Raw genomic sequence first — 25,764 nt, forward strand, 5'->3', positions numbered from 1 at the left:
AAGGATTCAAAACAAGTTTCACTCTAAACAGGACACCAGAAAAAAACAACAGCGACAATAGAAAAGATGATGAAGAAAAAAAAGAGAAAGAAGAGGAGAAGGAGAAGAAAAAAAGCAAAGACGAAGAGGAAAAAACACATAAAGAGAACGCAGAAGCACAGGCAAAAAAAAAGAGAATAGAAGAAAAGCAGGCACAAGATGAAAATAAAGAAAAAAAAAGAGAATAATGAGATAATGAAAGAGAAATGGTGGGAAGAAAAAATCGAAAGAATGGAACAGATAGTGAAAGAAAAGCAGGGGGAATTATTTGAGAAAATTTTGAGAAAACTAAGCAAGGAAACAGAGTGCAAGTGCAAGTGCAAGGAAATAAGGAGTGAAGAGGAAATACAAACAAGAAGAGAGCTAGAAATATGCAGGGAAGGAATAGAAAAAAGAGAGAGGATAATAGAGGAAAAAAACGAGGAAATAGAAAAGTTAAAGAAATTAGTGAGATATGGAATAATGAGACAAGAAGAATTAACAAGGAGTTTAACAGACCAAAGAGAAAAAAGAAGAAGCAGAGAAAGTAAAGCAAGCGAAGATGGAGACAACGAAGAGAGAAATGAAGGTGTAGAAGAAGCACAAGAAGAACTGGAAAGGAGAGTGGAGGACTTAATTAAGGAAACAAGAAAGAGAGAAAAGGAGAAAAAAGAAGAAAGAGAGAAATTAGAAAAAGAAAAACCAAAGGGATTAAATGAAAAAGAGATGGAGGATGAAATGGAAAAAAGAAAAAGAGTAAGGGCGAACTTGCACATACAATACGGAGTGGAAAAATACAGAAAGTGGGAGGAAGTAATGATGCACCTAGAGGAAAGGTTAAAAATGAGAATAGAAAAGAAGAGGACAACACTAATAAAAAAGAGGACAAATAAGAATAGAGTGCAACAGTGTAAGAGAAAAAAAAAAATAATATGGGAAAACAGAAAAATTATGAAGGGAACGGGAATATGGATAATGGACGAAAAAACGAGAAGAGAAAGAGAAGTTGAGATATGGATAAGAAAAGTAGCAAGGTGGGAACAAAGCAATGGAAAGGAAGTGGAAATAAAAGAAAAGAGACTAAAAATTGGAGACATCTGGAGAAGCTGGAACGAGACAAAAGGAGAAATGATGGAATGATGGTACGACAGCGAAAAAAAGAAGAGAGCAGAAGGAGAAAAAACAAACGGAGCACAGATAAGAAAAGAAAACAGAGGTGAAAGTGAAGTAGAAGAAACAATGAGTAGTGAAGTGAGGTATGAGCTGAAAAGCAAGCAAAAAAAAGGGGGAAAAAAGATAACAGAAAAAGAGAGAAAGGGAAGTGATACGAGAGAAGGGATAGAAAGGGAGAGTAAATGTAAAAAAAATAGAATGAAGGATAAAAAATATAAAAGAAAAACAGAAGATTTTAATATGGAAAAAGCATTAAAGAGAGGGAGTGAGAATGAAAAAGAATGTAAAGAGAATGAAAGAAAATGTAGAATGATGAGCTGGAACATTGCAGGTATGAAAGAGTATGAGGATGTGAAAGAACTTCTAGAGAAATATGAAATAGTGTACCTAATGGAAACATGGGTAGAAGAAAAAAATAAAGAGAAAGTAATAGAAAGGATGAGCGACAAAATGAAGTGGTGGTGCAAAGTAGCAGAAAGAAGAGTAGGATGTAAGAGAGGAAGGGCAAGTGGAGGCCACTTAGTGGGAATAAAAAAAGAAATATGTAATGAATGGGAAGTAGAGGAATGGATGTATGGCTTTAAAATAACGAACAGAGAAGAGAGTGAGCTAATAATAGCAATATATAATAATGTAGGAATGAAAGAGATAGAGAATAAAATAAAAAAAATAATAAATGAAAATGAGACTGACTTTGAAAAGATCATAGTAATAGGGGATTTGAATGCAAGAATAGGAAAATACAATGCAGAAGGGACGAGTAAAAAAGAAGGAGGAAATCGAAAGATAAAAAAATAAATGCAGAAGGGTGGAGACTAATAAAAATGTGCAATGAGTTAGGACTAAAGATATTAAATGGAGCAAAAGAAGGGGATAGATCAGGAGAAATCACGTTCATTGGAGGAAAAAATGAAAATAGCTGTTCAGTAATAGATTTGGGAATGGTATTAGATAGGGGAGAAGAAGATGGAGTAGAAAAATTTAAAGTAATAAAAAGAATAGAATCGGATCACCTGCCAATTGAAATAGAACTGAAAAGACAAGAGAATAAGATAGAAAGGAAAGAGGAAGAAATAAGAGAAAACGAAGATCTAAAAAAGATAACGGAAGAAAGACTACGATGGAAAAAGGAAAAAACGGAAGAATATGTGGAGGGGACAAATGAGAAATGGAGAGAAAAAAAAGAGAGCACAGAAGAAATAGAATGGAACGATATAAAAGAAGTAATAAAAGAGGTGGCAAAGATGACAAAAATTAATAAAAAGGTACGAAATGGAAAAAGGGGGGGAACACAAAAGAAAGAATGGTTCAGTGATAGATGCAAAGAACTAAGAGAAGACGTTTGGAAAAAATTGAAAGAACTGACGAAATATGGAAACAATAATGAAGAAAAGAAAAAGTATAGTATGGCAAAAAAAATACAAGGAAGAAATAAAGAAAGTGAAAGAAGAATGGTGGGAAGAGAAAAAAAAGGAGATAGATAATGCGACAGACATGAGTAAATGGTGGGAAATGATAAACAAGTTCAGAAGTAAAAAAAAATAAAAAGTGCAAGGGAGAAAAATAAGTGGAAAAAACTGGGTTAAACATTTCGCTAGCCTATTAAATAATAAAGAAAAAAGGAGAAATACAGAAGAACAAGATGGAGAAAAGAGTGAAGAAAACAGTGAGGATGAAAGGCTAGATGAGGAATTTGGAAGACAAGAATTCAGAAACGCAGTCAGAAAGTTAGGGAGGAATAAAGCGCCGGGAGAAGATGGGATCACGGCAGAATTTATAAAGAATCTACCAAGAGAAATGATGGAAGATGTCAGACATGTAATAAACAAGATGTGGATAGAGGGAAGACTACAAGAGGGATGGGAAATAGCAAGGATAATTCCAATATATAAAGCAGGAGACGAAGATATAGCGGGAAACTACAGAGGAATATCCCTGCTAGACATAGGATACAAGATTCTGACAGCAATGATGGCGGAGAGGATAATGAACTGGACAGACAGAGAAGGGAAGATAAAAGAGAGCCAGGCGGGATTTAGAAAGAGAAGAGGAACAAGAGACTACATATTCACACTAAATGCATTAATAAACAGAAAGATAAGAGATAAAGAAAAACTGTATGTATGCTTTATAGACTTGGAGAAGGCGTTTGACACAGTAGACAGGGACTTGCTGCTGAAGAAGTTATGGAGAATAGGGGTAAAGGGACGAATGTACAAGATGATAGAATTGATATATAGTAAAACAATAAATGAGGTAGTAATTAATGGAGCAAAATCAGAAGAATTTGGAGCGGATCAAGGGGTGAGACAAGGTTGCGCACTGAGTTCAGTGCTATTCAACATATTCATAGACGACATGGAAGACGAAATAGTGAGAAAAAGAATAGGAGGAACAGTAATAGGGAAGGAAAAAATATATATGATAAAATATGCGGATGATGGAGCAGCAATTGCAGATACACAGGAAGGATTAAGAGGAATGCTGAAAGAACTAGAAAAATATGCGGATAAAAATAAATTAAGGATAAATGCAAAAAAACAAAAGTGATGATTTTCAAAAACGGAGGAAGAAATGAAAAAGGGAAGTGGGAATACAAAGGAGAAAAGTTGGAAGTAGTGAAGAGCTTTAGATATCTAGGATATAATTTCACAGCCAAAAACAGCCATGAAATGCACCTAAATATAATGAAAAATAAAGCGAACAGGATGGCGAACGCGACATGGGGTGTAATAAGAAGAACAGAAAGAAACAATATGAAGGACAGGATGTACCTATATAATACACTGGTAAGGTCAGGATGCATGTACGGAGTAGAGATATGGGGATGTGGAGAGGTGAAAAAAATAGAAGTAGTACAAAACAAATTAAATAGGATGGCACTAGGAGTATCAAAAAACACCCTAGGATGCATAGTAAGGAGGGAAACGGGAAGTGGGATAATAGAAGAAATAATAAGGGAAAGGATATGGAGATACATCATAGAAATCGCAGGAATGGAGGACACAAGATGGCCAAAAATATGCCTAAGGGAAGAGATGAGAGGAATAATAAATAAGAAACCGACAAAATGGGGAAAGAAAATAGAAGAAAACGCGAAGAGAATGAAATGCGAGAAAGTAATAAAAAAAATATATAACAGAGAAGATATAGAAGAGATAGAGAGTGATATAAAGACAGGAATAGAACTATTAAAGAAGCAATTGATAGAGAAAGAAGAGTCAAGGATAAGAGCATCGAAGTTTAGTGAAATATATACGGAACTAATGGAAGATAGCGAAGAAGAAATATATTGGAAAAACAAGAAAACTAGAAGTGCAGATAAAGAATTATGGGCAAGAGTAAGGTGCGGAAACCTAGTAAAAGCTGGAAAAAAAGGGGAAAAGGATTGGAAGTGTAGAGAATGCAGAGAAAAGGAAGAGACATTGATGCATGTTTTAACATGTGAAAAAATAAGGAATAAACTCACTAAAGAAAGTAAGGAGGAAATAAAGAAATGGTGGGAGGAATCAGAGGATGAAGACAAAATAATAAAAGAAATAGTGGGGATAATGAAAGGGAGGATAAGAACGGGAACATGCAAGGTGATAAGGGAAATAGAAAATAATCTAAAGAAAAATGAAAGAGAAAGAGAGATAGGGAAAAAGGAAAAATAGACTTTAAAGAAAGAAAGAAATGGATAGAGTGAATGAGTATATAAAGAAAAAAAAAAAAAAAACTATAGGCTAAAGGTATAGGTAAAAACAGAGAATTAACAATAAAATTCCACTTAAAATATAACCCTGATTAAAAATATTGATTGAAAAGTATTGGGAATCAGTCACCCTATGTGAACTGTATATCTATATATACATGAAAAAGAATTGAAATTATTCAAAAGTATTCTAATTTCATCATTTTCAATCCTTTTCAATCAATATTTTTAACCAGGGAAAAATTATATACGAAAATAACAGATACCTTTATATGTATAGTAGAGTCAGGAGAAAAATATATATGTAAAACACCTTGTAAAACGCAATATTTATGTGATACAAGTAAAAATAAATCTAATCTAATCTATTGCGAAAATATAAAAAAAAATTTCATTTTTGAAATAATTAAAAAATTAAGAGTGCGATTTTTTAAAAATATTTTTTAGTTCTAATTTAACAAAAGAAAAATAATCAAAAAATTGAAAACGTCGGCTAACTTTAGTGTCATTTAATTAAATGAAAATTGAGTTACCCGGCATCTACAAATTTTAAGAATTTTTTTTTTTCTATAAAAAGAATTATTAAAAAAAAAATTTTTTTAATTTTCATGTGTAAAAAACTTGAAAAACTATAAGGGCAACTTTTTAAAAATATTTTTAGAATTTTTCTTATTGAAATAATTATTTCAAAAAAATTAATTAAGAAAATTTCATAATACTGAAGTTAGCGGTTAGCTGTCAATTTTAAAAATTTGTTTAAAAAATTAATTACATTAAAAAAATGCTTCTAAAAATTTTAATTTGTAATTTTTATTAATTTTCACATGTGAAATTTTTTAATAATTTAATTGCTTTAAATTCTGAAAAAATTTTTAATATCTGTCAACTTCAGTGTCATTTTTTACGGCTAACGTCGGCTAATTTTAATGTCATAATATTTTTGAGTTCTAATTTAATAAATTAAAAATAATTAAAAAATTAAAAACGTCGGCTAACTTTATTATTATTCCCTGATAGCCAGCGCTTTCTCAGTAAGTGTTGACTTCCAGCAGTTACGGTTAATTTATACATCAAGTTGGCGGTAATTCTTCTCTCAACAACAGTTGTAAGCAAATTGACGGAAATCTACGGCCGCAACTTGAATACAAGTTAACAATCAAACTTGTAGTTAAATTTCTTTTCAACTTTACTACAATTTGAAGGAAATACTTGTACAGCAAGTTTTGACGTCTATTTGCAGAGTAAGTTATAGGTAACTAATAGGTAATCGCTCGCTTTGCCAACTCTTTCCGTCAAGTTTGCTTCAAATTGCGGACGTAGATTGACAGTAAGTTATAGATAAGGTGGCTATCAGGGTTATTTTAATTAATTGTAATTTTATTCTTACCAAAGAAATTTCTCCTTACCAACTGTAAATACAGAGCGCGCCACCTGTCAGAAATTTAAAAAGCAAAACGAAAGTTCACACTAGTGACATTGAAAAAAGTCCCTAACCGCAAACTAGAGATTAAATGTCGGAAGGATTGCAAGTACTGAGAAATATCAGTCAGTTGTTGACTTGAAATAAGCAGAGTAAAGATGGATTCTCGTGTAAATGTTGAATATTTCCAATGAATCTTTTAAACCTTGTCACTCGTCTTATCATTTTTCTTATCTTAATCGAATTCGCAGTAACTCACCCGGATCATAGTTTAGCAAGAGCAACTAGCCGATTATAATATTAAAATAAAGGAGTCGGTCGTTGAACTGTGTGCTGATAAATTGGAAATATAACGAGTGAAGAAGCTGCAAGCATGATTGTACAGGAGCCAGTTCAGGTGAGAAAGTGTATGCACTTGAGCGATTGATCTGCTAACTCATAATAGCAAATAGCAAGTCTAGACAGACCACTCAGGATATTTATTTGTCAGCGCACTTAATTAATTTATTTTTTTTTCTCCATTTTGTTCATTCGATTATTTTTTCTAAACGTCCAGTCAACGTGTGTTACGTCTTTGGGCATGTATATGTGAATTCTTCGCGGTGTATGAGTGTACATGTACAATGCTGATTTAAAATTGTGTATGTAGTCTAGTCTCTAGTCTGCGCATCTACATTTACACTTATTGACAATTCAACATATCGATATTCCAATTTTAATCTCCTTTGAGACATACTTTCAATTACCCCAATTTCTAAGTTATTTTATTCAATGTCTATACTGTTAGTTATTTATAGATAATTTATTTTTTTTTATTATATTGAAATTTTGACATCTGATTATTTTTTTTTTTTTTTAACAAATTAAAAAGATTTAAAAAAAAAATTAATTTAGCAGATATTTTATGAAAATTCAGCAGACAATTAATTTTTGACAATTTTTAGATTAATTTTAATGACACTGAAGTTGACAGACATTAAAAATTTTTTTTTAATTTTATAGCAATTAAATTATTATAAAAAAAAATTATTTAAATAGTATCACATGTCAAAATTTTTAAAAGCTTTTTTTTTTATTCTAATTGATTTGTTAAAAAAATTTTTAAAATTGACAGCTGACGGCTAACTTCAGTATGATTAATTTTAACTTAATAGTTGTAAAAAAAATCTAAAAAATTGCATAGAAAAAATTTGTTAAAATTTCCACATGCATTTTTTCATACTATTTTTTCTGTAACAAATAAATTGTCTATAAATTATTAAAAAATTATCAGATGTCTGCTAAATTCACACTCATGAAAATTAAGTTAGCTGACATCTAAACTTTTTTAGAATTTTTTTTATTAATCAAATTACAACAAAAAAATAAAAAAAAAAAAATTCCACATGTAAAAAAATTTGAAAAACTATACGGGCAATTTTTTTAAAATGTTTTTTTATTGCTAATTCAATTAATAAAAAAAAAAATCAAAATTTTTCGCTGTCGGCTAATGATATTTTATAATTTTTTTAACGAAAAAATTAGAAAAAAAAAAATTGGCAAGAAAAAATTAAAAAAATTAAAAACTTCTATTTTCTGAAATAATTTTTTGAAACAAATTTGTTTGTTAAAAAAAATTAAAAATGGATCCAGTGACTGCTAACTTTAATGTAATAACAATATTAAAATTAATTTAGCAGATATTTAATAAATTTAAGAATTTTTGTGTCAGATAAATTATTAGAAAAAAAAATTGACATTAAAAATTTAAAAAAATAAAAAATTTGTTAAAAATTTTTTTTTTTTTTAACTAATAAATTAATCCAAGAAAAATGTATTTAAAATATTTCACTATTTAAAAATATGAAAAAATAATAAATGCGATTTTTAAAAATAGTTTATTTTTAAAGATAAATAAAAAAAGTGTCTCCTAATTTCAGTGTCATTTTTTTAAGCTATGTTTCATAAAAAATTTTTAGAAAAATAACAGAAATAAAATTTATATAAATGTTTTAAATAATTGGCAGATATTTTATTATTATTTAGATAAAAAATTCAATGATTCTGAAATTAGCATTTGTAAAAAAATTTATAAAATTTATACAGTTGAATTTTTTATGAAGAATATTTTATTTCTTTCTAAAAATAAATTATAATGATAATTTAAAAGTAATTTCACAAGCAAAACTTTTAAGAACGATGAATAAAATTTTTTTTAATTTTTTTAATAAATTAAAAAAAAAAACATTTATTAAAATTTAAAATTTAATCAATTTTTATTTCCGATAAAAACACTTTTTTATTAAATTTTAAACTGAAAGTATTATTTATTTATTTATTTTATTTAAAGGGATGGATAAAATACATTTTTGATACACTGTCGTAGAGTCGAGAGAGTTTTGTGTATAAATTGATAAAAGTTACATTAAGTATGATGTTGAAAATATTAAAATCAAGATTTTAGACTTTTGCAACGCTTCTGAATAATAGGTATACAATATTATAAAAATAAAAAAAAAAAAAGATGTAGAATTTAATAAAACATTAAAAAAAAATCGATTTTTGAAACCGTGAAACCAATGTAAATAATATTATTGAAAATTAAATCACAATTACAAGTAATAAAATTTAATTACTTGAGATTTTAATTTCCTTCATAACTTTTATAATTTAAAAACTAGAGATTTTTTTTTTTAGTATCAAATTGAGGACGGATATTAATTGTACTGTATTTATTTGACAGATTGAATAGCGAATAATTTATAAAATGAAAAAAAAAATAACATCACTGTATTGATTTTTAATAACTGGTTATTAATAAAATAATTTTTTTATTTATAGGCTGCCATATGGCATTGTCTCAATCATTACGCGTACAATGACGCTATTTTTCTATCAGAAAGACTTTTTGCTGAAGGTAAATATTTTTTTTTTTTTAATACATAAAATTTAAATCACCTTGAGCTATTTTTTCTATGAAGAAATTATAACACTAAAGTTAGCCGACGTTTTTAATTTTTTGATTTTTTTTTTTTTTTTTTTTTTTAATAATTAAATTAGAGCAAAAAAATATTTTTTAAAAATTGCACTTACAGTTTTTTAATTTTTTTAATGGGATTTTTTTTTTATTTTTTTGTAATAACTTTTTTAATAAAAAAAAATTTTTTTTTATTTTTTTGTAATCATTTTTTTTAATAAAAAAAAAATTTTTTAATTTTTAAATGTCGGCTAACTTAATTTTCATTAAAAAATTTAAAGATAAAAAATACAATGATTAATTAACAATAATATTAATTTTAGTGGACAACGAGGACACACTATTTCTACTAGCCACATGTTACTACCGCGCTGGAAGGGTAAGACAAGCATACGGCTTGCTGACAAAAAAATCACCGAGCACACCGCAGTGTCGTTTTCTTCTCGCAAAATGCTGCTACGATTTAGAAAAATGGGCGGAAGCCGAAGCGGCTATTGTCGGGGGTTACTACAAGCAAGTTAAAAATTTAGACGACATAGTTTTACAATTCGGCGACCAAGCGTGCTTTTCACTCCAAATAATAGCTAAAGTATACTACAAATTGACAAGAACTTCAAAAGCCAACGAAGCGCATAAATTAGCATTAAAGTTGAACCCATTTTTATGGCACTCGTTCGAGGAGCTCTGTAATGTCGGCGAGAAGGTTGACCCCAACAAAGTATTTCAGTTGGAAAAAATAGACACCTTCGCAATGTGTCACGGCACTAACCAGCTTAACTATATTTCCGAGCCTGATGTCATTCTTCCCAATACGCCCACGCCAAACATCAATACGTAAGATTTATTTTTTATTTAGTCAAATTATTTTATGATTGTCTGAAGAGTTTCAATTAACTCTGAAGTGATAATTTAATTAGTTCTATGATTCTTAATACCTCGACAAAATATCTCCAAGCAAAATATCTTATATAATTAAATTTTTCAATAATACAATAAATTAAAGAAAAAAATATCAAATTTTGCCCTTTTATCATGGATTTTGTGTGTGTTTATTCGACCTTTTACACTCATCAAGACCTTTCATTTGAGTAGCCACATCAATTGTTCATATATTTAATATATTTATATATACCATATATATATATATATATATATATATATATATATATATATATATATATATATATATATATATGAAAAATATATCAAAATGCATGTAGGTACTCAAATGAAAGCTCTTGATGAATGTAACATCGGGATGCGACTGCAAGGTTGCTAGTATTTATATATTTAAATATTTTGTCGCAGTGATATTTTATTCAGGGATATTTTATCGAGGTATCAAGAGACTTGGTACCATTTAATTAGTGGGAATTATTTAACTGGTAATACATTTAATTGGTAATAACAAACGAGGTTTGGTTCATCCAGGACTCCAACGCAAGCTGTGATTGTCAATGGAAATAATCAGGGTGCGAGATTGCATCCCTCAATAGAAGAAAGTCCCCAACCACAGGCTATTTTTTACACAAACCTGTCGACAATATCACCCCGCACCAAACCTCAGCGATATCGCAGTATGTTTAGTAATTCGATGAGTCCTCTCACTCCTAGTTTTGGAATTCTTCCGCTGGACAATAATACGCCAGAACCAACAGTACTACCTTCATTAGTTACCTTAACGGAGTCTAATGATCAAAAAAGCTTAGCTAAACGTGTCAGTAGTCTTCATGCTCATGTAGGTGTAAGTATTTATTTTTTATAATTTTCTAGTTGTAAAATTTTTTCTTGATTTATAAATTAATTTTTTGGTCCAAATTTTATTAAAATAACATTTATGGTAATGAAAGCGTAAATATTAAAAATTAATATTTCAATTAAAAAATCAACTTTGAAAGTTCAAAAAATCGCCATTTTTGCAAAAAAAATCTTAAATAACATTTATTTATTTATTTATTTGTTTTTAAATAAGTACAAAGAATTAAAAAAAAAAAAAATTAATGTCAAAATAAGTTTTTTTCAATTTTTGACAGAAATTAATAGTATATTACACACCGAGGGAAGTAAAGTAAGAAATGTTTCAGATCACATGTAATTGTTGGCCGAGGCGAAGCCGAGGTCAACAAACATGTGATCTGAGGCTTTCTTATTTACTTCCCGAGGAGTGTATGCTATTTTTTTGCTCGACAAAGGCAGAAAGTGGCAACTTCGTTTAGCGCAGCGGGCCGAAAGTTGACGCTTTCTGCCCGTCGAGCAAAAAAAATTTTCGTATATATAAAAAAGTCGAAGACTAATCACAAAGCTTCAGCCTTAAATTATTCACTGAGTAACTTATAAATTTCTTTCAGTCAGAATCCAACGGTTGGTTGCAGAAGAAAGTTAATTTTTTATTAAAATTTTCATAAAATAACTCGCGCTTGAATTATTATTCTTCGGAAAAAAAAAAAAAAAAAAAATTTACTTTAAAATTTCTTTATAACTCGGTGACCTAGTCAATAAATATTAATAAATCTCCAATACTGTAGCAGTATAATTTAAAATTTTTCCATCACCAAACTTCCAAACTTAGTAATTTATTAAAATATATCTCCTTCTAAAGATAAAACCATTTTATCTTAAATTCTCAACAATTTATTTTTAAAACTTAACTTAAAAACTCGCGAATAATTTCCCACAAATTTAACAAAAAAAAAAAAAAATTGATAATATTTTTTTTTATTAATTTAATTAAAAAAAAAAAAAAAAAAATTAATGAATTTATTTTTTTTAGCAATTTATGTCGAGAAAAGAGACTCCACTGCAGCAAGGCAAGCCTGTATTCTCGCAGTCAGGAAACACGAGCAACACGGCAAACATAGTAACAGTAACGCCAACAACCCCAACACCAGCAGCCCCAACTCTTCAGGGGCCTAACGTCCGGCGCTCATCCCGGCTGTTCAGTCACAGCTACTCCGTGAAAGAGAACAACAAATCGCCAAACAGAAATAAATTTACGACACCAAAGTCCCCGTCTCGGAAGACGAAAGCTCGTCTGTCGAAGACAAACCTGAACAAAGCGACATTCAACGAGCTGAACGAGCGCAACAGAAGCGAAAAGGAGAAGAGTGAGACAATAACTTCTGAGAAAATGGTCGCTACGACAAATGCGTTGAATCAAAATAGTAATACCAATAATAACAACAATAACAGTAGTAATAATAACAGTAATAACAATAACAGCAACAACAATTGTGCTAGCCAGCAGCAGTGCGCGGTTCTGGTTCAAAAACAGTGTGCAGAAGGTCTGATGTCGCTGTTGAGAGAACTGGGGCTGGCTTATCAGCACTTGAGTCAGTTCAACTGTTCCCAGGCGGTGGAAATTTTGAGCGTTCTCCCAAAGCATCACTACAACACCGGCTGGGTCTTGTCAATGCTGGCGCGAGCTCACTTCGAGATGAATGATTACAAGAAAGCCGCGAATTACTTCGCGGAAGTTAGACAGCTGGAGCCACAGCGGATGGACTTGATGGAGATCTACAGCACTGTCTTGTGGCACTTGCACTCCGAGGTCCAGCTCTCCACTTTGGCTCAGGAGCTCGTCGCCGAGGACCGCAGCTCTCCCGCGGCCTGGTGCGCGACTGGCAATCTCTTTTCTGCACAGACCGAGCACGAAACTGCAATAAAATTCTTCCAGCGCGCGATCCAGGTCGATCCTAATTTCCCCTACGCCTACACGCTCCTGGGACACGAGTACGTGCTCACTGAAGAGCTCGAGAAGGCTGTTCATGCGTTTAGGAACGCGATTAGGCTCGATCCCAGGCACTACAATGCTTGGTTCGGGCTCGGGACTATTTATTCCAAGCAGGAACAGTACAGCTTGGCTGAAGTTCACTTCAAGAGAGCGCTACAGATCAATCCTTATCACTCCGCTATTATGTGCCACATTGGAGTCGTTCAGCATGCACTCAAAAAAACCGATCTTGCACTCAGGACTCTCAATGTTGCGATTACCAATGCTCCTGATAATACTCTGTGCAAGTTTCATAGGGCTAGTATTAATTTCTCCATTGGACGGTATAATGAGGCACTCAGAGAGTTTGAAGAACTTAAAAATATCGCACCCAAAGAATCTCTAGTCTATTATTCGATAGGAAAGGTGAGATTTTTAGTTTTTTTTTTTCTTTTTTTTCTTTTTTTTCTTTAGAGATAAATAATTTAAATATAAAATCTTGGTAAAATTAAAAAAACATTTTTTTTTTTTAATTGGTAGAAATAAATAATTTAAACTCTTGGTCGGATTTAAAAAATATTATTTCATATATTGAAAATAAAAATTAACTTGAATTAAGAGAAAAATTTTTGAAACAAGAAAAAAATTTAACTGTCTTTAATGAAGACAAAAATTGTCAAGTCAAATAAAATTTACTTAAACCAGATAAAAGTTTCTTGATTTAAAAAATTTTTTACTCAAATCAACAAGATAAAATTCTATGGAAATTAAATTAGCCGAAATCTGAAAATTTTTATGATTTATAATGTTAACAGAATAAAAAAAATTTTGTGTCCAGGATAGTCATATGATGGAATCGGTTTTTTTTAGTGAAATTCAGTGTCATTGAAAAGGTCTTGATTTGAATTTCTGCCTTTTCAAGGTTTCATATCATTCTCACCGATAGTCAATTTATTATGATAAGTATTTAGGTGGCATTCAAAAATGATCTATCTCTAGGTATATAATTAAGAAATTACCTTGTATCTTATGAACTATTGACATTTTTAAAGATATAAGCTCATCCCGATGTTACACTCATCAAGACCTTTCATTTGAGTAGCCACATCATTTTTTCATATATTTATATATATATTATATATATGTATATATGAAAAATATATGAAAATGCATGTGGGTACTCAAATGAAAGCTCTTGATGAGTGCAACATCAGGATGAGCTTCTATCTTTAAAAACGTCAGTATTTAAAAAATTACAATGCAATTTAACAAAAGTCATTATTTAATAAAGCAAAATTGTAATTTTGTACAATTCACAAATCACATAGTGACTGCAAGGTTGCTAATTTTTTTTATTGAAAAAATTTCACAAGTAGAAGATTTAAACAACTATATGTAAAAATTTTTTTAATTATTTCTTTACTCGCAATTTAATTATTGAAAAAAAATATAAAAATTTTTGAAGGCTAACTTAAATATAATTGAAATTCTCCAAAATTACTTATTTGATTCAAGTAAATTTTTTTTTTCTGTGTACATATTTAATATCGATAAAAAATGTTATAAATATTAAACTTTTTATTTTTACATTGTTGTAAAGTTAGGTATACCTTAAGATTATGGGCCCAGTTTTAGTAAAGTTAATTTTTTTGACTGCAGGTTCATAAAAAACTTGGCAATACTCATTTGGCGCTGATGTACTTCAGTTGGGCTACGGATTTAGACCCCAAAGGCGTTAACAGTCAAATTAAAGAAGCTATTTTAAGTCCTGGACAAGGTGATGAAGAAACGCCAGTTGCTAATTCTGGTAACTAATTTTGTTATTTATTTTTCTGACAAAATAAAAATTAATTAAAAAAAATTTTTTTTTTTTTTACTAAATAATTTTTGATTATTAAATTTTTCAGGAAACGAGCAACAGGGTCAAAATATAACCCAACATGAAACAGAAGGAGGCGGTGAACTAACGGCTGAGGTTAGCGGTCTCGCGAGCACAATAAGCGTTGTAACAAATCAAGATGACAGCGATGACAGCTTATGAAGGCTCCGAGCAAGCCACGTGAGTTTGCTTGCGTACCGATTGAACTCCAGTATCCGTCGCCGTCGACTAGCTCGTTACCGTCTGAGACGGCTCCAACGGCCTCACCACCGCCTTAGTCGTAATCGTAATCGTCATCGTTATCGTCGCATCTACTGACGTAAAAAAAAAAAAATAAAAAATAAAAATACATAAAAGATAAAAGTAAAAAAACCATCAAACAATTATTTAAAATAAAAAAAAAAAAATCTAGTAAGTCGTGAGGAATAAAAGGGACCCACGATAAAAGTCCCATAAACTATTTTAGTTTTTATTATTTCACTAATCATAAAAACATTGAAAAAAAAATTATCATTAATAATACGCGTGTTAAAGGTCGCAGTAAATTTATTATTACAATTAATATAATTATTTATTATTTAATTAATTAATTATACTAAGTATAACACACTGTCATCGTGATTTAATATAATGTGTAAGACTAAGAAGGTAAAAAAAAAAATTTAATTACGAAAATTATAAATAAACGGAATTAAATATTTTTTGCTTTATAATTCTGTACATTGTATATTTAATGTCTTGTATATTTAATTGTTTTTGTACTTGTTTCGCGTCTTCTTTATCTGTTTCTTTTTTTTACATACAAACAAATTTATTACTGAGATTTAATTGTTTTTATCAACTTAAATAAATATAGTAACGACTGAATATTAAAAAAAAGAAAAGGATTGAGGAAAAAAAATACGAGAGTCTTGTGTAAATGTAAATTATTAGTATTTTATCGTTATTACTATTATAATTATTAATTAATTAATTAATTAATTAAAGAATTAAAAAATTAATTGATTGATTACTCTATATTATATTATATTATATTATTATTATTATAACTATATAATTATAATTGATAATATATATATACATATATATATATAAATATGAACGATAAATGAGTTGGCCGTAAAGAGCCCTTCAAATACGATTATTTAAATAAAATCAAGTTATTAAACGAGTGCAATTGGTCGTTGACGATCTGATCGGAACATAAGCGTCGAGTCAGCTTCAAATAAAAATAATTTAAATTATTATGTGACTAAGATCGCTCGATTGACACTAGTGGGGCTGTAGCTATTAAATATGAGTATATATATGTACATGTATGTATATCACTGGTATTATTGATTATTAATATGCGAGAACTATTATATTAATAATTAATAATTTGGTTTATATACCTATGTGTATGTCTATATGATATTATATATATATATAAATATATATATATAAATGGTAAAATAAATTATTTAATCGGATTGAATATCAAGAGTTTTAATCTTGAGTGTTTTCAACGTTTTGCAGCTCAGGATTCTTTAAATAAAGGATATGATAAATTTGAAATTTCATTTTTATTTTTCCTTGTCTTGTAATTTTTTTTTTTTATTATCAACTAGCAACCTTGCAGTCACTATGTGACTGCCATGAATTGTGAATTTTAAATAAATTAAATTTTGCTTTATTAAATAATAAATTTTGTTAAATTGCACGGTACTTTCTTAAAAATTGACGTTTTTAAAGATATAAACTTATTACGATGTTACACTCATCAAGAGCTTTCATTTGAGTACCCACATCAATTTTTCATATATTTTATATATTTACATATATATTAGGGTGGGTCAAAAAAATCGAATAATTTATTTTTGACTTTATACTCTGAAAAATAGGTTCGTAGACACCTAAAAAGAATTCTCTCCAAGTATAAGCTCTTAATTATAACGGGAAGGTCCTCCGCTTTGCGGGTTTCTATTTTTTTCGAATAATCAGATAAAAAAATTTATATCTCGCTTCCAACTGCTTGGAAAAATATTCCGTGGCATAGATTTTGTGAGAAATTGAATGCTTTACAAAAAAGGTCTCTTATGACTTTTTCAAAAACTCAACCGATTAAAAGATATTCATAGTTGAAGTTTGGCTATTTTAAGGAAAATATTCGTTTTTATTATGAATTTTATAAGTCGATGAAAAAAATTATTTCGGATTGCGGAACTCATGATTTTGTAGGAAATTTACTGCTCTACAAAAATGGTCTCTTATGATTTTTTGATTAAGTGAAGCCGTTACGAGATATTCATCGTCAAACATTAACGAATATCAATATTTCCAGTTTTTGATCAATAATTCGATAAATTTTAATTTAAACTATGAGTTTCAGGAAAATTTACATAAATTTGAGTTTCGATCGATAAAGAAATGTTATAAACAATTTTTTTAATATTGTTTTCAGTCTTGAGCTTGTTTGATTGCATTAAAACAAGAAATTAGAGCATTTTTTTCGACATATAGCCAATGATTAGTTTAATTTGAAGTGAATGACATATTTCTTTGTCAAATTTAATATGAAAAGTATTGAATCAAGTGAGAAACAACCAGTATTTAACTTTTTTATAGATAAATTTTTTATTGAATTATCAATTGCAATATAATTGTCTATATTTTTAACATAACAGTACGCTATTACTATAAATAATTTCTTTTATTACAATTTGGGAATGTTTTTTGATGTTCTTTGACAACTTGTAATAAGTACTGGAATTGTTCTTCATTTTTTGTCAAGCATTGATTATATTCACTGACTAATGCAACAGCTCGCTCTGCTGAATCATTGACAACTTTTAGTTGTTGAAAGTATTCTTTATTTTCGAGATAACTCTCATTAGTAGGCCATAATTCAACATCGACATCAAGAAAGTCATACGGTAGATCGAAGATTTTGAAAAGATTTAATGACTTTTTAGACACAAAGTCACTCAGAGTTCTCTGCGCCAATGAATTCAAATCTTTTTAGCAATTACAAATCTTTTAGCTTTAGAATCTGTACCTTCACGAGTATTAACAGCTTCAACAATAGTTTTTTTACTTCTAATGGAACGCCATCGTCAAACAGTGATAAAATGGCAAGTTCATCGCTCAAATACCATAAGTGCGAAATCATTTTTTCACACGTAGCTGAAGAAATCAAAGGATTGATATGTTTGTACTCCAATAAATTTTTCATAAACTGCAAGTCATGATAAGCAGCAATTGTTGCAGAAGTTGATGAAAACCAAGCTTTTAAATACAATGTGACTATAAAAATACAGAAATGACGAAGACCATGCAATTCTTTCTGAGAGAGTTTGAATTCATCTCTGAATAGATACATTTTCAAACTATAAATGGCCTTAGCCATCCATCTAGCATGATGAACAGCACCAGGACGTTTGAAAGAAATCTTTTCTTGAGGCATTTCTCCAAGGAAAATCAATGATAATTCCAATAATTCTTTATCTAACTTATTATAACATTTCTTTATCGATCGAAACTCAAATTTATGTAAATTTTCCTGAAACTCATAGTTTAAATTAAAATTTATCGAATTATTGATCAAAAACTGGAAATATTGATATTCGTTAATGTTTGACGATGAATATCTCGTAACGGCTTCACTTAATCAAAAAATCATAAGAGACCATTTTTGTAGAGCAGTAAATTTCCTACAAAATCATGAGTTCCGCAATCCGAAATAATTTTTTTCATCGACTTATAAAATTCATAATAAAAACGAATATTTTCCTTAAAATAGCCAAACTTCAACTATGAATATCTTTTAATCGGTTGAGTTTTTGAAAAAGTCATAAGAGACCTTTTTTGTAAAGCATTCAATTTCTCACAAAATCTATGCCACGGAATATTTTTCCAAGCAGTTGGAAGCGAGATATAAATTTTTTTATCTGATTATTCGAAAAAAATAGAAACCCGCAAAGCGGAGGACCTTCCCGTTATAATTAAGAGCTTATACTTGGAGAGAATTCTTTTTAGGTGTCTACGAACCTATTTTTCAGAGTATAAAATCAAAAATAAATTATTCGATTTTTTTGACCCACCCTAATATATATAATATATATAAATATATAAAATATATGAAAAATTGATGTGGGTGCTCAAATGAAAGCTCTTGATGAGTGTAACATCGGGATGAGCTTATATCTTTAAAAATGTCAGTAGTTCTCAAGATACAAGGTCATTTTTTAATTATGTATCTAGAGGCTACAAAATTTTACTTATTTTCTTAAAAATATAAATTAAGAAAAATTTGTCTCCAGTGTATTTATATTCTAAATTAATTTGTATAATCAAGAGACTAAGAAAAAATTTTTATTGTAAATTGGTTTTGATATTTATGATTTAAATATTTTTATTTTTAAAGAAATTTTTATAGTTTAATTTGATATCATCAAAATTTAGTTTATATTTTTTTTAAGGATAGTAAATTTTTTATGTTAAATTTTTGGAGCAGTTTTTTATGATTTGGTGGTTTTATAAATTTTTTTCGTCACATTTGTTTATTAAATTATTTTAATTGCTCCTAAAATAACACTTTTATCTTTAAAATTAATTTTTTTAAAATTTAATTATAAATAAATAATTTTGCTTAGTTTTATTTAAAAAAAATGTTATTTTTAAAAATAATTAATTAATAATTTTTTTTTAATTTAATTATAAATTAAAAATAAAAAAATGATATCTTATTTATTAAAAAAAATACATACTGATAAATAATAAAGTATTCATAGTATATATAATATAATAATTCATAATATGAGTAAAGAAAGTTATCTGGCAAGCGATAACGGTAGATTTAATACAACTCATAAAATAAAAACTCGACATTTAACAACAATCTTGAAAATAAACTTGTAACTGTAGTAAGCGAAGACATATTATTTAATAATGACTCCAGCTGGTAGCGTGCAAACAGGTAAGACTCAAGAGCAACCAGACTAATTAAACAACTTTAAAGCTGAGCATAATTAATAATTAATCAGTACATAAAAACTTTTTGTTTCAGTTCTCGGGACAACGGAACTGTCCCAGCTCGGCAGAACGTTAACTCACGAGCATCTGGCGCTGGATTTTGATAAATTCTACATTCCGCCGCCTCGGGAACTTTCGAAGCACTTTGGAGCCAACTTCGATATCAGGAACCTTGGATTCGTCAGACAGTACCCTTACAGCAGTCGTTACAATGTTACTTTTAATGATGTAGATACTAGGAGCGCTATTTTTGAGGAGATTAAATTATTCAAGTTACACGGCGGTGGGACTATTGTGGAGAACACTAGTCATGGAATTAAACGTGATATTCCGTTGATGGTTCAAGTTAGTCAACAGGCTGGTATTAATATTATAGTTGGTACCGGTGAGTTTTTTTATTACTTATCTAAGTTCAATTTTAAGGGGTCTTGAGTGATTGGAATTTAAAAATAGAATATTTTTTTTTTTATTTAATTTTTGTAATCTAGATATATTTAAGTATGTATGCAGAAAATTTGATGTCAATCGGATAAGTACTTTAAAAGTTATCCGGATATTTACAAAGCCTAATCGGAGAGTTAAAACTTCAGTTGGACTTATAGCTAAGGGTTAATAGGGATTTGTGGTGAAAGGGCGTATTAAAAAAATTTTTTTTGCCATTCGTTTTAAAATTGTCTGAAACGTAAAAATCTGTGAAAAAAAAAAGTTGGTATCCTAAAGCTGAAAGGGCGTATCTCAAGACATACGCCCTTTCAGCTTTAAGAAAAGTACTACTTAAAGGTAAAAGGGCGCATAAAAAAATTGTAGTTTTGATACCAAATGTTAAATAATAGTTTCACGAATTATGCTAAAATAACAGCCTCATTTACAAAGTTTAATATAAACAAATAGAAAATAAATCAATCAAAAACAAATTAAGTAATAAAAAAAATCACAATGACAGATAACATTCAAATATTTTGAAATTTCCCGCTTTTTTTTTAAAACATTGTAATATTTTAAAATTATAACATTTGAATATTTTAAAATTTCCCATTTTTCTTCAAACATTATAATTTCATGATAATTTTTCATGTTTTTAAATTTTATAATAACTATTTCTTAAAATAAAAAGCGAGAAAATAAAAAAAAATATTCATTATCATTAAGCTGAGAATTTTGTAGCCCTTGTTAATTTTTCTTTTAATAAAATCAAAAACAATTTGGTCGGACATTTTAAAAATAAAATTTAATTTTTATTTACAGGTCATTATGTCGAAGCCTGTCAGAAGGATTTAATAAATGAAGAGCAAATGTACAATTTAATCTTGAAGGAATTAACAGAAGGTTGTGAAGAATATCCAAGTATCAAGGCAGGATTTATCGGCGAAGTTGGAAGTTCTTGGCCGATAACTGGTGAGTATTTAATAAAAAAAAAATTAATAAATAAATAATAGTAATCTTCAATGATATGAAATCAATTTATTAATTATAATTATTGTCCACTTTTTTTTTATTTAGAGTTTGAAAAAAAGGCGATACGTGCTACAGCTAAAGTCCAGAAACAACTAAATTGTCCAGTGTCTTTCCATCCCGGAAGAAACTCCCAAGCGCCTTTTGAAATAATGAGAATTTATCTAGAAGCTGGCGGTGATAGCAAGAAAGCTGTCATGTCTCATTTAGACAGTTAATTAATTTTTTTTTTTTTTTTTTTTTTTAATAAAAGAAAAAAATTAATTATTTTATTTCGAGTGATTTGCAATTTTTTTAACATAATTTTTAAGGAACGCTGATGAAAAAAGACGAACTTTTAGAGTTCGCAAAACTGGGCTGTTACACCCAATTTGATTTGTTCGGGACTGAGTACTCGTACTACCAGCTGGATGAGAAGACAGACATGCCTTCGGATGCTCAGAGACTCGACAGGATTGGGTGGATAAAGCAAGATCGTGGAGTCGAGCAGGTTCTCATGAGTCACGATATTCATACCAAGCATCGACTGGTAAATTAAATTGATTTTTTTTTTTTTTTAAGAGAGTGAATAAAAAAATAACTCTTGCAGGTTCAATTTGGAGGACATGGCTACTCTCATATTTATACAAACGTTCTACCACGAATGCCAGCCAGGGGATTTACTGCTCAAGAAATTGATGCTATTACTATTGACAATCCTAGAAGATGGCTGGCTTATTAAATTTAAGTTTTTAATATAATATTTAAAGTCGAGAAAACAAATTTTACTTGAAAAATTTAATTTCTTATTTTTTTTTTTTTGTTTATTAAAAATTAATTTTGGTTAAAAAGAAAAAAATTTTTGATTAAGAGAATTTTAAAGAATTAATTCTCTTCAATTAGGAACAAAATTCTTAGCTTAAACATTTTTTTCTTCTGAATTAAATTAATATTTTTATCACAATTAATAAAATTTTTAAATATTCTCTAAAATTTTGTAAAAATTTGTTATATAATAAAATTGAACAAACAATATTTAATATTGTTTTTTTATTTTTTTTAAGTTGATTTAATTCACGTCTAATTATTTTTACCAAAAATACATAATTTTCTTTTCAATAAATTGGCTGTAAAAAAAAAATTTAATAATTTTATAAACTTTATAATAAGCAATAAAATAGTATTTTAACGAAAATGGTCTACTTCCAGATATATAATTAAGAAATGACCTTGTAACTCGTGAAGTAATGACATTTTTGAAGATATAAGCCCATCCCGATGTTACACTCATCAAGACCTTTAATTTGAGTACCCACATTAATTTTTCATATATTTTACATATTTATATATATTATATATATGTAAATAAGAAAAATATATGAAAATGCATGTGGGTAGTCAAATGAAAGCTCTTGATGACTATAACATTGGGATGAGCTTATATCTTAAAAAACGTCAATATTTAAGAAAGTACAGTGCAATTTAACAAGAGTCATTATTTAATTAAACAAAATTTAATTTATTTCTAGTTCACAAATCACGGCAGTCACATAGTGACTGCAAGGTTGCAAGTCGATATTATTGCTCTAAAAATTTATAAAATTCAACTAATTTTAAACAACAAACATCAACTCAAAAAATGATCAATTATCCTCTGAAACTACTAAAACTCTCCTCAATAACATCAAAAGAAAATGTTAACCCTATCAAATCAGATAATCATCGATAAAAAAATGAAAAAGTCCTCCATGATCGCAGCTTATGCTCTCACCAGGTATAACCACCGAGAAGCTAAATAAGCAAAAAATCTGCACAATGATTGGCACGTAATAGTGTCTTAAGGTGGGGTTGACCACTTACACTCTCTCGGTCGCCCGCATATATAAAATACATCAGATGCCCATGGAGCAGGCGCGTTGATCGTCATCCCGACGCACGATGAGCCGCGAGGTAAAGGCCCGAAGTACTCGCGCGCGGTCGCGGTCGCTACTCGTGTCCCAGCTAGCATATGAGCACCATCCGGCGCAGTGAAACAGGACAAATAATCACTAGATTATTTCCTAAAAGTGATTTTTTTCCAAAATTCCAAAATTTACAAGTTTATATTTTACTTCTTTTCCGATAAAATTATAAATTTATTGATTTTTCCGGAATTTAGTGAATAATTAAGTGGATTTTTTTTAGTCAGTGTTTACAGGGGAGAAAGCTAAGGACATACGTGGAAAAAGAAAGGACTAGACACGCCTGACGATGGATTACGGCGGAGGTGGGCTAATGCAACGAGAGCTTTCATTATTTACATAAAATCAAGGTAATTTTAATTAAATTTTATTTTTTGTTAAATTAAAAAGAAAAATTAATTTTTTAAGTTTATAAAAAAAAAGGAGAAAAAAGATTTTATTAAATTTTTTTTTACGCGTAAAAATTATTAAATAAATTTAATAATAAATTATTTAATTAAAATAAAATAAACGGGAGTGATACGAAGCGAAGAAGAAGAGATGTTAAGCTTGTAAAGATGTTTCGAGGTCGCGAGGGCATACTAGGCTACTAGGCAATGGGGTAGTGCAAAGAGTGCATTAAAGTCGACGGGCAACGTCACCTTTACTTCCTCTTCCTCTTCCTCTATTTTCCTCCTACGTCACGAGAGCTCTATAGATGTAGATAAGGACGTGCGACGTTAATGTCTTTCTTGGATAAGAAGAAATAGTGAGAAGAGAGAGGAGCTCCTCGTACTCTGCTAGTACTACTGGCTGACATACGATGTGAGAGTGAGAGGTCGATAAGGATCAGGGTCAATATTGTGCGTGACAGATATCGCAAGTAAGGGATATTTTATTTTAGTGATTCTGTCAATTTTTTATTATTCATTTTTTTTTTTTTTTTTTTTTTTTTTAATCGCTATTTTGGTTTTGGAGGGTGGTTAGGTGAGCAGTGTTTATTCTGGGGGAATATTGAGTTTTGGGTGCACTGGAGGTTCGCTGGAACGGGAGATTGAGATTGCCGCGAAAGTGTGAACGAAAGGCGAGAAAGAGGCTGGTTAAATACCACCCTTGGGGGATAAAGTAACCTAGATGTTTAAATGTGTATTTTTTAAGAGAGATTCATATTTTAGTTTCTCGGGATTTTATTAGAGTTTTTTTTTTTTTTTTTTTTTTTTTTTTGTAAATGTTTTTTTCGGAAGAATTCTTGGAGGGGTAAAAGTAAATTTTCGAGTTAATTGAAAAATTTTTTGATACTTTAATATTTTTTATCTATGTTATTAAAAAAATACGTGAAAATTTTGTGGCTAGTGTATTTATGTGATAAAATGGGTTTTTATGAGTAAATTTGGTATCGTTGGAAAAGTCGAGACCTGGAGTTGTATCTTTTCATTGTTTCATATCATTCTTACCAATAGTTAATTTTAATGATAATTATTTAGGCTGCATTTGAAAATGCTCTATTTCTAGATACATAATTAAGAAATGACCTTGTATCTTGTGAATTATTGACATTTTTAAAGATATAAGCTCATCCCGATGTTACACTCATCAAGACCTTTCATTTAAGTACCCACATCAATTTTTTATATATTTTACATATTCATATATTTTATATATTTGTATATATGAAAAATATATTTAAAAATGCATGTGGGTACTCAAATTGAAGCTCTTGATAAGTGTAACATCGGGATGAGCTTATATCTTTAAAAATGTCAATAGTTCACCAGATGCAAGGTAATTTCTTAATTATAATTTAAAAAAAAAAATTCTTTTGAACAGCAAGAATAATTTTTCAAACTATCAAAAATTGTTCAAAAATTTCTAAATAATTTTTTTGTTTTTTTTTAATCTTAGAATTTTTTTTATTCATCTTAAAGTGATTTCAAAATTAAAGAAAAAAAAAATTCAAAACACTTTTGTTATTCAGAATGATTTTTTAAAATAACAATGAATCCTAAGATATAGAAAGAATATATAAAGTTTGAATTTAAATATATATTGTCTTTTTATTCCCAAAGTGGTCTACCATTTTTTCGGACAATCGGAATGAATATTTCATCGAAAAAATTCAAATATAAGAATTCTCGATTGTGTATTTCCATTCAATCGGAAAATTAGCTTTGAATTGTTTATTATTATCATTATATCAAGCTTTGAAATTTTTTCCAAAAAGTACATTTAAAACAAAAAAAAACGTCTTTCATCATTAAAATTTTCAAAAATTATAATAATTTTATTTTATCAAAAATTTTTAATTATTTTTAATCGAGTAAAAAACTTTTAGCCAAATCAAAACGGGTCGTGGTCAAAAGTGATCGATTTGTCATGGAATACCCGATAAATATCTTATTACTTAACATTATATAAAATAAATCATAACAATAATTCTCCCGCGTTTCAATTAAATCCAACATTAATGCTGACAGTGTTAATAAATAATTAAATAAAAGAAAAAAAAAAAAAACATTACCGAGAAGTTTAAT

The 25,764-nt window shown here is 29.0% G+C and overlaps 3 protein-coding genes across 3 annotated transcripts; all 3 read left to right on the forward strand.

Moving 5' to 3' along the window:
* Nucleotides 1–225: 225 nt before the first annotated feature.
* Nucleotides 226–1,977, forward strand: LOC141534983 (uncharacterized). The gene has a single exon (XM_074254676.1). The coding sequence runs from the start codon at nt 235–237 to the stop codon at nt 1,156–1,158; it is 924 nt and encodes a 307-aa protein (XP_074110777.1). The 5' UTR covers nt 226–234; the 3' UTR covers nt 1,159–1,977.
* Nucleotides 1,978–6,438: 4,461 nt separating this feature from the next.
* Nucleotides 6,439–15,549, forward strand: Cdc27 (cell division cycle protein 27). The gene is made up of 7 exons (XM_074254143.1): nt 6,439–6,702; nt 9,126–9,201; nt 9,585–10,095; nt 10,693–11,005; nt 12,032–13,396; nt 14,630–14,777; nt 14,878–15,549. Exons 1-7 carry the CDS (start codon nt 6,679–6,681, stop codon nt 15,009–15,011), a joined length of 2,571 nt encoding a protein of 856 aa, XP_074110244.1. The 5' UTR covers nt 6,439–6,678; the 3' UTR covers nt 15,012–15,549.
* Nucleotides 15,550–19,652: 4,103 nt separating this feature from the next.
* Nucleotides 19,653–22,318, forward strand: LOC141534630 (phosphotriesterase-related protein). Its single transcript, XM_074254094.1, has 6 exons — nt 19,653–19,806; nt 19,897–20,247; nt 21,108–21,257; nt 21,363–21,527; nt 21,626–21,843; nt 21,904–22,318. The coding sequence occupies exons 1-6, from the start codon at nt 19,779–19,781 to the stop codon at nt 22,033–22,035; spliced, it is 1,044 nt and encodes a 347-aa protein (XP_074110195.1). The 5' UTR covers nt 19,653–19,778; the 3' UTR covers nt 22,036–22,318.
* Nucleotides 22,319–25,764: the final 3,446 nt, after the last annotated feature.

The sequence above is a fragment of the Cotesia typhae genome, unplaced genomic scaffold, assembly GCF_013202065.1.
Source record: "Cotesia typhae breed Kobodo isofemale line unplaced genomic scaffold, CoteBio_Ctyphae scaffold_13, whole genome shotgun sequence".
Lineage (NCBI taxonomy): Eukaryota > Metazoa > Arthropoda > Insecta > Hymenoptera > Braconidae > Cotesia > Cotesia typhae.

Excerpts from the sequence above, each read along its gene's own strand:
- LOC141534983 (XM_074254676.1), top strand. The coding sequence starts at position 235 with ATGAAAGAGAAATGGTGGGAAGAAAAAATCGAAAGAATGGAACAGATA.
- Cdc27 (XM_074254143.1), top strand. The coding sequence starts at position 6,679 with ATGATTGTACAGGAGCCAGTTCAG. Across the intron at positions 6,703-9,125 it reads TTGTACAGGAGCCAGTTCAG|GCTGCCATATGGCATTGTCT; the intron begins GTGAGAAAGTGT and ends TTTTATTTATAG. Across the intron at positions 10,096-10,692 it reads CCCACGCCAAACATCAATAC|GACTCCAACGCAAGCTGTGA; the intron begins GTAAGATTTATT and ends TGGTTCATCCAG.
- LOC141534630 (XM_074254094.1), top strand. The coding sequence starts at position 19,779 with ATGACTCCAGCTGGTAGCGTGCAAACAG. Across the intron at positions 19,807-19,896 it reads AGCTGGTAGCGTGCAAACAG|TTCTCGGGACAACGGAACTG; the intron begins GTAAGACTCAAG and ends TTTTTGTTTCAG. Across the intron at positions 21,844-21,903 it reads TTCATACCAAGCATCGACTG|GTTCAATTTGGAGGACATGG; the intron begins GTAAATTAAATT and ends TAACTCTTGCAG.